We start from the raw sequence: 15,772 nt of genomic DNA on the forward strand, positions 1-15,772 counted from the left end.
GGCCAACACATTTTGAAAGGAAAATTAATCTGATTGGTCGCTATGCAAATAGGTACGTTGCTTTCCTTTCATATTGACAAATACATAAGCACCTAATAACTTGGGATGTTTAAGTTACAGAAGATACAGACTTCCCATATGTTTTATGTTCTAATTTTCATTGAGTGGCTTTAACATCAGAATATGGTGTTCATAATCAACTAGAAGAAGATAGCAGAAAAGATTTCAAGCAAGTTTTACATGCTTTAAAAATTGTCTTTGACATGACATGGTTCAGGCTTCCATCTGACTGAAAAACAAATTCAAGAGGAAGAATGTGACTTCATCACAATCAAATAGTGATACACTGGTTTCGTCTTCTTGCACAATGTCTGATGGCCTGGAAAGCGATATATTGTTATTAGAAGCCTTTTGTGTGCCACACAACTTACTATACAATCATTCAGAATACCTTTCTAAGGAGAAACTAAGTCCACATGTGAAGAGCATTTTGTGTCAATGAACTGACTTGCTCTTCAAACTTTAAATTTAAAACAGTTCTGCAGCAAATTTTGAAACAGACAACAGAAGTACTGCTTGATGGCAGCGGTTTTCTTAAGCTACTCTAATTTACTTACCAGGAAGATTATGCCACTTGTTTACAGCAAATAGCCTATTTGCAGTAACTGTGATCACAGCAGGAGTGGCCAGACCAGGCTGGGTGTTGGCTGCTACGTGAGTGACAGGGGAGTTGGATGGGAACTTTAGAACCATGATAACGTCCTGTTGAGATTGGTCTGTGAACATCAACGGACTCTGCAGGAGGAGATACTGTTGAGTGCACACAACAAGAACCCAAATACATGGGAAAAGAAAACACAGGGAGGAGAAAAGAAGACAGGACAAGAGAAGGAAGATTGGATTAAAACACGTAAGATCCAATAGCAGCTGCAGTGAAAAGTAAATGCAGTAATAGCGGACAGGCTTGTGGAAACAATCATTTTAGGTAGAAAAATGTTCATGTACTGTTAATTTGAGGGCCTTCTTGAATACAGGGTGTCTATATACAAACTTTGCTACAGATCACAGCAGATCAAACACTTTTAGTTTGATCCAATCATCTCTCTCTAGCAAAAGAATTCTCCTTCATATCTGCAGAGATAGTATGTAAAGGAAAGCAACGCCAAACGAGAAGGGAACACCAAAAAAAAAGGAAGTGAGCAAAAGAAATTCCTGCTCCCAGAGATTGTCTCAAGTTGCATTAAATTGGCAGACTGCAATTCTTTACAAGCCAGATGAGAACATGAAAGCACATTAAAATAAACAGATACACACATACACTAGATATATGTTCTGTATATATTTCTGGTGTACGAAAATAAGATTTATGAATGCAAAGTAGAAGACTTCACCGCAAATGTGTTTCAAAGGACAAACATAATTAAATGCAGTTGTAAAGAATATAAAGTGGACGTGATTACAGACACTATCCTGTGTTGTTTCTAGAAATACTAAAGGGAGGGAACTAATCCAGACTCTTATTTTCAACATACTATTTTTAGGGTTTAGTTTTTTAATTTAATAAGTTGAAAAGTTTAATAACTTTTTAACTAAGCTCTCTAACAATACTGCAAATGTCAAAACAAAATACTGAGGACCTCAGATCCGGATATCAAACATAAGGAGGAAAAGCAAAACTTAATGGGTTTGTGATTGTGTGGTGTACCTAAAAAAAGAGAACTCCATTGAGATACAAAAACACAACCATCCTAGTCACCAGTAGCCATATTGCTCTAGTATTTGTTATTTTATAATAACTGAATTAGAACACTAATGAAGTGTTCTTGGCTATTTTCCACCCGTAATATTTCATTACATATATGTGTATGTAAGTGCATACATTTAATGTATATTTATACAGAACTAATAAAAAAATTAAATACATTTGCATTTTTATTATCACTCCTTTTTAAAAAGTTATTAAGAGTACTTAGAAAAACATATTGCTCTATGAATTCCTATTTACAGTCTTTGCATAAAGGTGTAAATAAAAGCAACTAATAAGCTACCCAGACACCCTTCTGAGCAAGTGGCTAAAAGCCAATCAATATTATGAGTTAATCCTCCCTGGATGCTCATTCAATTAAAGGTGTCAGTAATGCCTCATCTGATGTGGCCTCAATTAAATCCAGCTATCTGATGGTTGAAAACACAAGGGGATACAGCAACAGCAGCAAAACCAGACAAATAGTCAGCCTTCGTGTGACTGCTAATTACTACACCTGGTGTATATTATGGCTCGTGCACTTAACACAGCACGTGGTAGCTTTCAGTTCAGCTGTATTCATGCATACATGCACACACACACACACGAAAACAGAAAACTCAGTAAATAATATGACTAGAAATAATTCTAAATTGTAGCAGGAAAAACATCCTTACTGTATTTCCGCTCCAGGAATACTACTTTTAAAACCACTTAATATAGTGCTATTACAAAATCACATATTAATGACCACAAAACTGGTCAAAACAAAGCGGAGAACTCAGGGTTTTTTTCTGTGTGTACCTCTGCCCAAAAAACCCCACAGTTAGAAACAGTTAACTTCACAGAATTTAACTTCTTCCATTACATACTAAATCTTTATAAATTCAGCGTCATGAAAAATATTATGATAAAACCACACAAACTGCTTCCCGGTATCAAATTTATTTGTATAACAATTGGTCTGACAAACACGTCAGCAATCAACTTCTCGAGTTCCTCCTCTTCCTGAAATAAATCCCTCTAAATCAGGGCAAGTGCCTGGTGCGTGGCATCATGACAGACGGACACACATGGGGCATGGAGCTGTCTGATGAGGGGACTTGGGCTCCCCAAAATCCCTGTTATAGGGCTCTTCTGAAAGGGAGAGCCTGGTGGCTTGCACACACAAGTCACCGCAGCGGTCTGCAGCCCTGGGACGCTACGTGGGAGGTGCAACAGGCCAGCAGATCACAAATCAGCACAATCAGCTCTGTCCATCCAGTACATGGGATCCCAAGGAAGGAGCACGTCTACAGCACAGCTGTCAAAGCGTAGTATGTACTGGCTGGAGAAAGGGTGGGGGGCATGGGGGGGGACAGTCAGCTGAGTAAGTCTCATGTACAACACATGACATATTTGAGAAAGGCTAGTAGCTCCATTTGACAAGAAAGTTTACATTTCTTAGACCCTACATCACAAAATCTGTAAGCTACTTTGGCAACATTTCAGATTTTTCTGTAATTTTTCTAAAGTCTTTTGCGCTTCAGAGATGTTTTTCATCTAATAACCTTGTCTGCTTGAGTAGGACATGCGTCTTGCAGAACGTACAAGAAAAACATGTCTTCTTTTGCATTTCAGTGTAAAACGTCCATCTTAACAATAAGGGAATGTAACCTTTTGAAAAACTTGTGAATTAGCAGACCATTTGCTCCACTTGTCAGAGTATCACTTAACATATTTAGTTCTGGATCTATGACAACACAAATGATATTTTAGACCCAAGGACTGCACACAACACGATATGGAAAGTAATCAGCAATAAAATAATAGTTTGTATAATAAAATTATATTAGACACAAGTAGAGGTAAAAGGGAAAGCATGTTAATGCTCACTGCCTGGATTTTATCACCCTGGCTTTACTGCAAAACACATTTAGTCACATTCTTTGCAATGTAAGTTTCAGCTCATGAATTCCTCGTAATCCCGGTTTTAGGGGAAAACCTATGCCTGGGGGAAAAGACAAGGAAGTTCCACCTCCTAAATCCATGCTTCTTGGGGAATCTGCCAAAGACTAACTAAATTGTCTCCATGATGACTGGCTCTCACCTGTACAGGTACAGTATTAACAAAATCAACTGATGAAGTGTTCTTAGATTACACTGACAAAAAAAAGGGTCTGTACTAGAAATCAATACAATCCTCTCAGCAATAAATAAAATAATAGCTCTGCACTGCGTACACTCCGTCCTACAGAATCGTAACTCATCTGCTGTTTTTAATAACACAATTCCATGACTACATAAAATCAAAGCGAAGCAGTCGGTTCTGTAACTTTAAGACAGCAAAGGAAGTGAACGAACAGCAGGTCACAAAGAGTTAACACGGTACTTACCACCTGCATGGCTGAACTTCTTGGAGGATGTGGTTCTATGAGCAGTTGGGAAGGGGTCTGTCCAAAACTTCGTATTTGAGCTTCGACAGCCTGGAAAAGGCACAGGCAGGTTTGCATGTTAAGAGGTGCTAATTACAGGCAATAGAACCATAACTGTCACCTGAAAATGTCATTCCACACTTCTGGCTTGTTTCATGTTGAAAATCAACCCCGTGTGTTCACTGTGGGGCTAAGTGCTTGGCACTGGTACTAAGAATGAGGTAATCATTTTAGTACTGTGGATGCTATTTCCATGAGAAACTCTGCAAAACCTCATCCTGCTCAATGATATTAAACAGAAACAAGCTATTATAATCAGAAACCCTCTTTATTGGCTCCATTTTTCCTTTCTAACACTGGCTTATCCTGTTTGTATCATAACTCAGAAACAAAAGTTAATTTTTTAAAAGTTTCTAAAGGTATTAAGAATGTTCTACTTTCTGTTTAAATGCCATCACTTAGTTTCACAGCAATAACTACAATGAAAGTGACACTGAGCTTTTTTCCTATTTCATTTTTATTCAAAAAGAGCAAACAACTTTAGGACGCATTCAACTACTGAGAGCAAGACTGATCCTAAATGCAGCTAAAGGAGAACGGGAAGACAAAACGCAACAAATTTTTTAAAAAAGTTTCTCTGTATCTTCAGCAACATGCTTTATCTCTTTCTTCATCGGGCATATATGAGAATACCATCTCATGCTCAATGATTTCTTAAAAAAAATTATTCTGAAATGTGTGAACTTATCCCTCTCGCCTAGGCACATCCAAATAGTTTTCCATGTTGCCATCTATTGGCCCACTGGCTTAGAGATAAAAATCAAGCAGCCAAAATTAAACAAGTTATTTCTTGTTGGCCAGGCCCCTGCACTATCCACAGAAACAGGCTAATACTACAGAAAATCTGAAATCATTCATCTTAGATTAAACCTCTTTCGCTGTGAGCTAAACTAAGTAAAATTACCTTGCACTTGCTGTGGGCTAACAGGTTGCATATGGGCCAGTACTTTAGCTTCTCTGCTGCATGGTGCATTGAGCCCCACATTCTCAAAAGCTCTAGGGATGCTGAGCACCTAAGGCGAGGCTAATTAGCAAGTCCTACCTTCAAAAGAAGTCCTGAAAATCAGGCCCTTCAAAAAAGTGGTTTAAATAGGACGCTTGAATGCTAAAACACAAAACCACTAGCCACTTTTCAGCTATTAGAACACCATGTTTTTCTCTCAGAGATTCTTCTTTTTCATGGTTCAGTGTACCTTGAGGCTCCTTACACTTATATTTCATGTTCTATTCTAGCCACCCATTATAATTTTTGAGACAATGGAATAACATTTATGCTGATCTTATTCTTACAAACAACTAATTTTAGATAGTAATAAAGACTATTACCAGGACACACAATGTTCTCCTGTTACAGAAATAACAAAAACAAAAGTAGAATGCACCTGAGGCTGTAAGATCATCAAAAATAATCATCCTTTGATAGGAAACATGCTATCCAAAACACTTGGCCTTATTACATTTGGCAGAGCTTTTGAAACATCTGAACTCAACAGAATAGGAGCTGCAATTGCTCTACGGACAGATTCTAACCCTCTTGCCCACTCTGAGAAGCACTTTAATCTTCAAAGAATTGGGGAATAAGTAAATTTATCAAAAAGCTGGCTGAAATCAGACGCACAAACACTGTGATTCAATGAGTACTTTTCGAGGAACAGCAATATCAGATTCGCAAAACACTAAAGCTCAGTAAGACCATCAGAGTCCCCCTCCTAGTGATGAGACACGCTGCATTAAAATTCAAATCTGGGTTTTTGTGACTTGAGATATCAAGGGAATCGCAAGGGCGTAGAATTTGAGGTCCCTTTAGACATGAGGCATTAACAAAGCAACAGCATACCGGTCAGCAGCTCTACCCTCTCCATAAAAAGCTGTTAGTTTCGAAACATCCAGATTAAAAAGATTTGCCTACATTTACTTGCAGATTGAGTGGAATATTTTTACTAGCAAATGGGAATTCTGCCTTGCATTGAGGGGAGAACCAGAATAACACAGGAAGAGTAGAACACAGTTCTGGATGTCAGTTACTCTGTGCTTGTTAAAATCTTTAGGGTAAATCTACAGTCTCTAGGATCTCCTGTTTATTTCCTATAAAATATATATATCCAATATATTATTCAAAATGAATAAAATACTCTTGAAGCACAACTCCCGTGTGTTTCTTTTAGAGCTAAAAATAGAATAGATGAAATGAGGAAATAATAAGCTTCAGATTTGTTAACTTCCTTATATATTGACTTATGATCAATATAGAAACTTCCATTCCTAAATAGCCCCCATTTGGCATTTAAAGGGAGTCAGAATTTTGTCTTACCCATGAAGTCTGGTATGTCCTTTAATTCTCAATGCTACCTCCACAAACTATACTCTCTTGCATAGTGCCAGTACTACAAAAGGGAAAATTAAACACAAGACACTACATATTGATGCAGAGTGTTTCAAATACTTCAAGTATACTCATCATAACAAGAGCTCAAACTGACGTAGAACAAAAATCAGATGGATGCTATAATTGCTTTAATCAATGAAAGATCAGCAGTCAGAACGCTATTTTCCACTCTCCAGATCTCAGAAGAACTCACCACTTTCCAGCAACATAAAAACTGCAAGAGACACAGTTGTGACTCCATTGCTTACTCACATACATGATGCTCATCATTATCACACTCCTAGACCACACAGCAGTGGCAGCACCGCTATTTGTCTCCCACCCACCACCGGTGCAGAAAAGAATCCCTCTGGGATATTAAAAACTAAAAAAAGTATAAAACATTCTACTCAACCAGCAAGTAGATAGTCACTGCCTGTTTTCACATCGTGTTCTGTCAGAACTGGCCAAACTGCTGACTAATGGGCCAACGATTTTGCCAAAGCCTGCCTTAGAGGACCACAAATTCTCCATTTTCAGCCTTTAACAGACAGTTTCTACATCCATGGTTATGATCTAGATTGAGTTTGGGATTTACAGTTCCGGCACAAACAAGTCTTTTAGACTCATTAAGTTCATTCTGGTTCTTCCAAAAAATATGAGGGTCTACATTTCTAGGATTACAATAACTTCCTGACACAATCTTTCCCTTGTAGCCACCAGAACTGGGGGGGGGGGGGGGGGGGGGATAAAAAAAATCTACATTCAGATCACGTCCTACCACAGGTAACAAGGTTTCATAAAACATCAAAATTGTACATAGCGTAAAGGCATAGATATTGGTATCTGTATGTCCTCTTTACTGATGTCTGGACTTCAGCATAAAAACCTTTTGCATTCCTTTTAATTACCAAGAAAAAGTAAACCTTCTTTATTTAGCTTGAATATTTCTTAATTATGACGAAGAGAGTGTACTAGCAACTCCAAATGGTTCCTTTCTTTTCCCAGATTGTATTCAAAGTCAATCCAGATGTCAGCTCCATGTTCTTATGATGTCTCAGTCAGAAGGATCACATACAGAGGATGCAAGATGACCTCCCTCTGTCAGCAGAAACATGTGATGTTGGAGCTAGAATCAATCCCCATCCTTTCAATTTACATAACAATAGAAAGAGACATACAGGGCATTTTAGCCACCAGATGTCACTCAGACTTTTGTTCAACCTGTCAAAGAAAATCAGCTAGGAGCAGGGAACCTTTTCCTCAGAGAGATAATTAATATCTCCTTTGAAGATAACAACCTACCACTTACCTGAGAACAGGCAGTAAAATGACCATCAGTCAAAAAGTTATCAACTCACTTTCTAACAAATTGCAGCCCAGCTTCTAACTTCATTTTCTTGAACAATGTATTACTAGCATTAGTCGGTATTACTAAGAGATGACCAGCTTCTTCTAGTGGCAGAGGAAGGGCATGTGTTCTCACACTGCTGAATCCTTCTGGAGCATACAACAATTTAGATTATTGTAGGTACAAATATTTGGGAAATTTACACATCTATTAAAGGCACTATATAACTGGAAAGGAATAACCTTTGTTTGAAAGATATCTTTAGTTCCACAAACTCTTATCTCAAAGCATGCTGTCTACCACAAAGTAAAAGATAACATAATTCAACATTTTGTTTCACTGCTTCTCAAATATCTCAGTAAAATAGCCTTCTTCCTGTTAATCCTCTGCAAAAACCCAAAACCTTGGTAAGGTCAGAATTGTTCCAGATGCTACAAGAAGTAATAACAAAACGAAACAAGGTAACTAACCCTTTACAATAATCCACACAGTACGCGTCTCGAACCACATACTTGCATGATGAACATGGTATTTCGAATGTTAATTAATTTGTAAGTACGAAAGTTATAACCAAATTTCACAAGTTAACATTTATCTGATTACCATAAAAATCTATTCCTAAAAATGTCTCCTGGATCACCTCCGCTTTTATTTGGAGGTAGGAAGGGCAGAAGAGGAAGAGTGAAGTACATTTTAAGAGGAAGAGTGAAAAACTCGAAAACTTGGCTTAGCTATAATATAGCTTTTGGCCACTGCTTAGTACAGATATTTTCAGTCTCTGAATTTACCCTCTAATCTAACTGTGAAGAAAGTTAATTCAACAGTACGCAGTATCCACCAAATACGGCTGTAAATTTTTTGGGGGAAGGAGGGTGATGGGGAGGTTGAACATATGGATGCAGTTAAGGTAAAAACAGATGTTTGTTACTTTTCTTTGCAGCAACACTCAGAAACGAAGTCAAAATTGCTTTTTTTTTCATGTTTATGTCTGAAAGAACTATAAAATTAAATATGAGGGAGGGCGGGTGGAGGGGGAACTGCAGTGAGTGTCACAGAGAAAGAATGAAACGGTCTCCAGTTTTGAACTCGAATCCCGAAATGAAGGCCCATATAGTTAAAAGGCAAGACATACACCATTTAACTCTAGATTTAAAGACCCTTAAAGAGGCTAACTCGGAGCTGCTTTCGTCATGCCTTCTCAGACACAAACCACCAAACTGTCTGAAGAGACGAAGGGCACGGCACACTCCTGTCAAAACGTGCACCGCGGCCTGAACGCACCGCAAGCTACAACCTCACCGGTCACTACGCGGAGGCTGCTTTCAGTCAGTGTGTCTTTACAGATCTACACTGAAGCATTTCCAGTTACTTCTCAAACGTGTGAGATTTAATTGCCAAACATCTGAAAACCCGGGTGAAATAACATCATGCATTGTAATAAATTTCCTTTCAGCATACGTGTTAGGGACAGAAAATGCTTTGGGTTCATCCTCCATGTTTCTACCCGGTATTTATGGCCAGAAAAGAACAGCCCTTGCAAAAATAATTACTTTGGCTCTCTGCCGCTCCTACCTCACTTTTCAATATTCAAAAAGGTTTACACACATGTTCCTCAGTGATTTCTATTGGCTTGAGCGATACACAATTATGATTACTTGCTTTCCCTCTCCTTCCACCCAGATGTTGCTTTAGAGCACCAGAGAACACAGAATATTTGACAGGTCTCCCCTCTGACAGTGAAGTTGAACGGCTTAGCAGCCAACTGACTAGCTCCTTTCCCCACGGGATGGTGATTAAAATCAAGCTCTGATAACAAGTGATCAGAAAACCCCTTCTAACCAGATAGTCACTTACAGTCCTACGGTGAGATTCTTAGTTGAATTCCACACGGACTACAGAGGCACCGATGACACTAGCCAGAGAATAAGCATGATTCACAGCAATTAGATAAAATTGCTGAAAACAGGCTAAGCTGACAGAAGAGAAGCTCTTTGTAGTACCATCTCCCCTTGTTTCATAACAAACCCTGTTAGATCAAGATGGTGAAAAATGGGCAAAATGTTTTTCTGACACAGGCAATGTATGTGCTTGCTGACTGTACACCTGCCCTGGGGATATTGCACTACACTTGACCCAGGGAAAAAATACAGCGCTCAAACGTTAGCATCATAAATTCACACACTCCCATTCGCTGTTTTAAAAATAAAACAAGCAGCCTAATTTCTTCATGCCAAACCAGAAAAATCTTTCTCTGGTTTTGACTTCACAAATCAACCCTTTCGTATGGAATCACTTCAGTTTTTCTTGGTTTATCATTGCGCTATTCGCTTAATGTACTGGTTTAAAGAAAATTACCTACGTTAGCTTTGAAATCTAACAAATGGCCGAGGTGGGAAGGGAGCAAGGAGAGAAGAAAGCCTAAAGAAAAGATACTACAAGATCAAGAGTTACATACTGATCTCTAGGTATCATTAAACAAACTGTTTGCCATATACCCTCTGTTAACCAAGCGGAGAGTAAAAGATGCCTGTTGTTGCAGCCCACTAACGCAGTTATTACTTCAAGCCAAGTAAGAGAGGTTTACGGCTTCAGAGCTGAAGCATGAGCAGAAATACTGTCAACTGCCTGCAGAGGGGGACGTTATTAGAGCACACTAGCAAGCTGCTATGAAGTAAAAAGCGCACAGCGTCTGCCTGCTGCAGTGCATTTGGGATATTCTTAACAAAACTAAGTATGCCTCATTACACAAGAAAACAACATCAAAATGTAGAAATGAAAGCCCTCAAATATAAATGAAGCATTAGAGGGGGTTTCTTCCTTGTAGCTTCCTTGCAAGAAACACATCTGTTGTTCAATTTTTTTTTCCCCTTAATTTCAGTTCCTTCTGCCTGCTCAAAATACCATAGCAGTCTGTTTGGAAGTCAGTTACTAGTCTAACCACTTGTTATTTATTAAATCCAAACCACTATACATACCTGGAGGGGGGAGAAGTTACCCTACATAGGATTTTTTTTCCTCAAAGCTATTTACGATTCAATATATGAATAATATTTTCTTCTATTCGCATCACAGAAAAATGTAGAAGGGAGCGCAGCGCAGGACACTGTCTGCCCCACCTTTAAAAACAAAACCACTAACCCAGCTCTTAAACTACATGAAGAAATTTTCTGTGAGAACAGAGAAAAATGAAGCCTTTTTGTCCAGACAAATCAGTATGACAATTACATGGCAGTCATTAAAGTAAAACAGGAAGTAATTGCAGTTTGTGAGAATACAAACAGATCCCCCTCAGGGCCATGCGAGTGGCTCTGATCTGAATATATACATTCCAGGCATATTAAACAGAGGCGTAGCACGGCCTGGCTGCAATCTCCAGTTCACGCAGCTGTCCGTCTACTGCAGCGTAATCCCAGCTGCCAATCTGAAAGAAACCAGTTAGTAGGAGCAGACACAACCAACAGAAACAAATGTCACTCAGTAATGTTCAGAGGCACTGGGTTCATGGATAATTTCAAACAGTATCTCTGTCTGGAGCACTGATGTGCTCATTCAAAACACCTAAATCTTTGGCTACTGGAAAGAAGCAGATAAAAAAAAAAAAACTAGAAAAACAGGTCTGGTAGGACTTCAAAGAGACTGACAAAATATAAAGGCAAAAGAGTCTAAAAAGAAAATTAAGATGAACTTAAAGACCTGCAAGTAAAACTGGATCCCGTATATGCAAAATCCTAAGCAGCTCTGCGGCTTGTTTTTTAAAATATAACAGTCTCCATTTTATTTGAGCACCACAACCAAACGTCTCATGTTTCCCTTTGCTGCGGCAACTGGAGATTTCAAGAGAGCAACTCATTGCTTTCATTTAAAATCAGCAATTATCACATAGAAAGAGTGGCATTGCCATGTGTAATACCTTGAAACCGTACCAATTTCTGGCATTATTCATTCACTCCTCTAAATAGCTAAACATAATCTTTAAAACTTTCTACCTTCACACAGTCTACTTCCTACTTAGCTGGCTCCAAATTTTCTGATATAAAACTTTTTCCTCTGCAATAAAGCAATCTGTTCTAATCTGTTAGCATTCCATAGAATTTCTTCAACTTTGATGTCATCTCATTAAATACAAAAGCTTCATTAAAATAAAACATTTCAATCTGAAGGGGATTAATACACTGATGTGAAAATCCAACATTTAATGGTATTTAAACTTGCATAATCACCTTTCAGAATCTGTCACAATTGTGAAAAAGAAATAAATAACTCATTTTGCTAAGCTAAGAAATACATTTATTTAAACTAAGTCATAACTACTACCTGCAAGGTCAAACTTGCTGTTTTCAAAATATGGGTACAATATTATCTCAGGGTCTTCTACTGCAATGAATGAACTTTTTGTTGTCATTTAATAAAACATTAATATTTAACTGAGACTTGATTTTTGGACACCGCTCTCGGAAAAGCCCCTTTTCCACAAGCTTTCTCACTCGATAAGCAGCTATTGTTCAAATATTACTAATAACTAATATAATACAGATTGGTAAGTAAATACCACACCACATCTGCAGACGCAGTGAAAACACTGATGAGTTAGACACTCTGGGCTGCAATGAGCAAATACAAAGAAAACATTCCAAACAATAATTTTTAGTCTCCCAATTACTGGGAAAGTCAATACAGATACTGTTTGGACTGCATAAAGAGTCTGCAAATAATTGAAGCATGCTGATGACACAAAAAATAATGCAATTTCACTTCCATGTTTGATTTAAGGCTAAATGACTTGGTGTATGTAACTGTAGCTATTATACACTAGTGTATGTGATCCTTTCCACACATAGAAGAGAAAAAAAAGTTAAAAAATGGAAATACTCTCTATTCAAAAAAGTTATTTTCGAAGGATTATGCACATCACTTTTTTCCCTCCTTTGTTTACCTTTTGATTACTCTTTCTTATTTAATGCTGGTCAACAAATATGTCAGCTATCTAAGACTGACCAGCCAGACACGAATCAAAATGTAAAGAGCCCAGGGGGTCTCAAGGCCTCTCTGGCTCTGATAGATCCACAAGACAGGTCAAGCAAGAAGAGGTGAGGGAACTGGCTGCGCTGAAAATTTCTATCCTTTGAATTTCAATCAGTGGCTGGGGAAAAAAAAAAAAAAAAAAAGGCAAGCACTCAGAGCTGAAGAACTAGTTTACATGAGTTACCTCGTTCCAAAAAGCTTTACTACTTCCAGTCAAAGCAGTTTTTTGATTCTTATTTTCTTAATCTTTATGTATCGGGCACGTCAATCCTACTTTTAATTAACTATAAAATATCACTCTTTTTCCTGATGGATAGAGAAGTAGAAGCACCAGGTAAAATTTGAATCTGTTCTGTAACGAAGGACAAAAGAGAACATTCAGGTCAAACATTTTTCTGGATCAAAAGCTAGCAGAATAGTTTGATGCCTGTTTCTAAGCGCCGTAGTAAATACACAAGTTAAGAAAGGCAGTAAACCCCCAGTGGTCATGTCAAACTCTGGGTTGAACAGAATCAAAGAAGTACCACACCTCCCAGATATCACAGTAAACACTCGCTTACGCTCCTTTTGCCTGTTTGCTCCAACACCACAGACAGGTCACAGCGTGAGCGGAGACCGGAGAATGAACAGGTAAATGACATGAACTGGCGGCAGGAATGGTGCTCCTGTTATTTTAATGCTCCTTTCACCAGAAGAAGATGCTCGTGTTTTCATGGGAGACTCACAATGCCCAGACAAGCAGTAGAGGTACCTGCCCACCCACAATTCTGCTCTCCATACCTTCACGGGAAAAGACTAGGGTATGGGTTTGGTTGCAGTTGACAAGTTCACCTCTCCTTAGCCAAGAAATCAGGATGCTTCCTTTAAACCTATTCCTAATTCTGGTTCCGTATAATGGCATTTTAATACAGATTTGCAATTAAAACTCAACCAATTCTTTCTTACGGTTCATTCGGCTTTTCGCGCTGTTCGTGTGCTGCGCAACGTCAAGCATGCCATCTGTGCAACACGCTTCTGGCCAGAGATGATTCAAAGATTGTCTCTACAGTACTTTGAAATTCGCCTGCATGAATTCGATACTTACTGAATTCAGCACATCTAAATTTACTGCTCTGTGACAGTATTTTATAATCACTTTATCCTACCTTTTAAAACTCCTCGCAGCCACAACACAGACTCTTGCCCAACCTGCTAAAAACAGACTGCTCGTTTTCCCAACTATTTAGTAAATGTTAACTATGCTATAAATACGAATCGTGTTTATACTTTGTGAAAGATTCACTGCTGTCAGAGTTCTCTAGCTGAGTTAGAGCTGAAATATGCTATTAACTCCCACCATGAAAACAGCTAAAAGAGAGGCCAAAAATGCTTTCTCTGGGATAAGATATCAGATCTGCTACTGCTGTCATGAAACCGGGGTCATGTAAACTAAACATCCTTGTAACTTCTTTTGGAAAGCACAGAAGTCTCTCAAACTGTAAATATTTAAAAATAAAATTAGGCACATAAGAGATAGGTCTAAGATGCATAAAGCTTACCCAAAGATATTAATCTTGGGCAACATTTAAAAGCTATTATCCATAAAATAATTTATCCCATATGCCTTAAAACTGAAAATAAAAGAATTATTTCCTTTCTTTATGTAATCAGAAGTGGCACATTCAAATAACATACCAAATGCTACGTCCAAGCTGATTTTTCACAATTTTTGAAACTCCTCAGTTCATATGTTAATAAAATAGCAAGAGTAGAAAGAAAGGTGCTGATAGAATGGAGAAAGCTGCACTTCCTCATGTTAAACAGACTACCTTCATCTGACAAAAAGACACCTTCTCTTCAAAGGAAGAAGTATAAAACAACTGAACCATCTAAGGCTAAAAGCAAATCACTTAATGAAAGTATGTGGCATATTAATTGCAGGGGACGACTTCTCATCTTTTTTGAACTATAATTGCTGATTTTAAAATCATCAGTCTTCCTTAATTACTGCTGACAAAGATCATATCAGACGCTATTTTAAAAATCATTTGAAGAATACGGTTAGGTGCTTTTCGATAAGAATGGTACAAAATTTAGTATGCACGTATACAAAACTGAGGTGCAGGCGTTCTTGTAGTCACTCAATGACATATTCTCCACTTTCCCTTCCTGCTATTAACTTCACCTCTTCTCTTTACACTTATCCAGTGTTTACACTAGCTACATAGGGGTATGAGTGGAGAAATGGACTTTTAATTAGCAACTCTGAGTGCAGCCCAGATTCACCATCATCCTTTGCTACACTACACCAGAGACAACAGGAATTTCTGTTCTTCTGACCAAGACACCGATGGAATACCCACAAATCGGTCCAAGATACGAATTATTTTCTATGGATTGTGCTTCACCTCTTAATCAGTTGCTTGTCTGAATGGCTTAGATGTAATTCTACTTCTTTTTTTTTTTTTTTTTTCTCCTCCCACTCTTGTACAGTCATTGCAAAAAGAGAGCAGAATTTGTGATAAGAAGGTGCTGTGAATTCTCTCCAGACGGTTGGATGACATTTATCTATGCTACCGTGACTCCTTGCCTCTTCTATACCGGCAACACAAAAGCTCTTCCACAGCAGACCTTGTGATGGTGAGTTGCACAGATCAAAACCTGGTGTTCAAGAATGAGTCAACAGAAAGTAGTCATATAGCATACTTCTGCTGGCAAGCACCACGTTTTCCATCAGAAAGGGATGTGGTATTTACTGCATGTCAACTGAACAGCAGCGTCCCTCCACAGTTGTAACCTCCTTCAGCAAGACACACAAGTACAAGGATCACAGTCAA

At 38.3% G+C, this 15,772-nt stretch overlaps 1 protein-coding gene across 5 annotated transcripts in view; it reads right to left on the reverse strand.

The window, feature by feature from the left end:
• Positions 1-15,772, reverse strand: part of LRBA (LPS responsive beige-like anchor protein) — a 422,962-nt gene that overhangs the window by 37,630 nt on the left and 369,560 nt on the right. For 4 of the 5 annotated variants that reach the window (XM_086612273.1, XM_086612272.1, XM_086612269.1 and 1 more), the window contains 2 exons: positions 4,120-4,209; positions 618-810 (listed from right to left, as the gene is read on the reverse strand). In XM_086612273.1, the coding sequence (XP_086468399.1) occupies positions 618-810; positions 4,120-4,209 (283 nt within the window). The remainder of the gene's footprint in view (positions 1-617; positions 811-4,119; positions 4,210-15,772) is intronic. The other variant, XM_086612271.1, reaches the window with a different exon arrangement.

The sequence above is a fragment of the Tauraco erythrolophus genome, chromosome 5 (assembly GCF_009769465.1).
Source record: "Tauraco erythrolophus isolate bTauEry1 chromosome 5, bTauEry1.pri, whole genome shotgun sequence".
NCBI classification, from domain to species: domain Eukaryota; kingdom Metazoa; phylum Chordata; class Aves; order Musophagiformes; family Musophagidae; genus Tauraco; species Tauraco erythrolophus.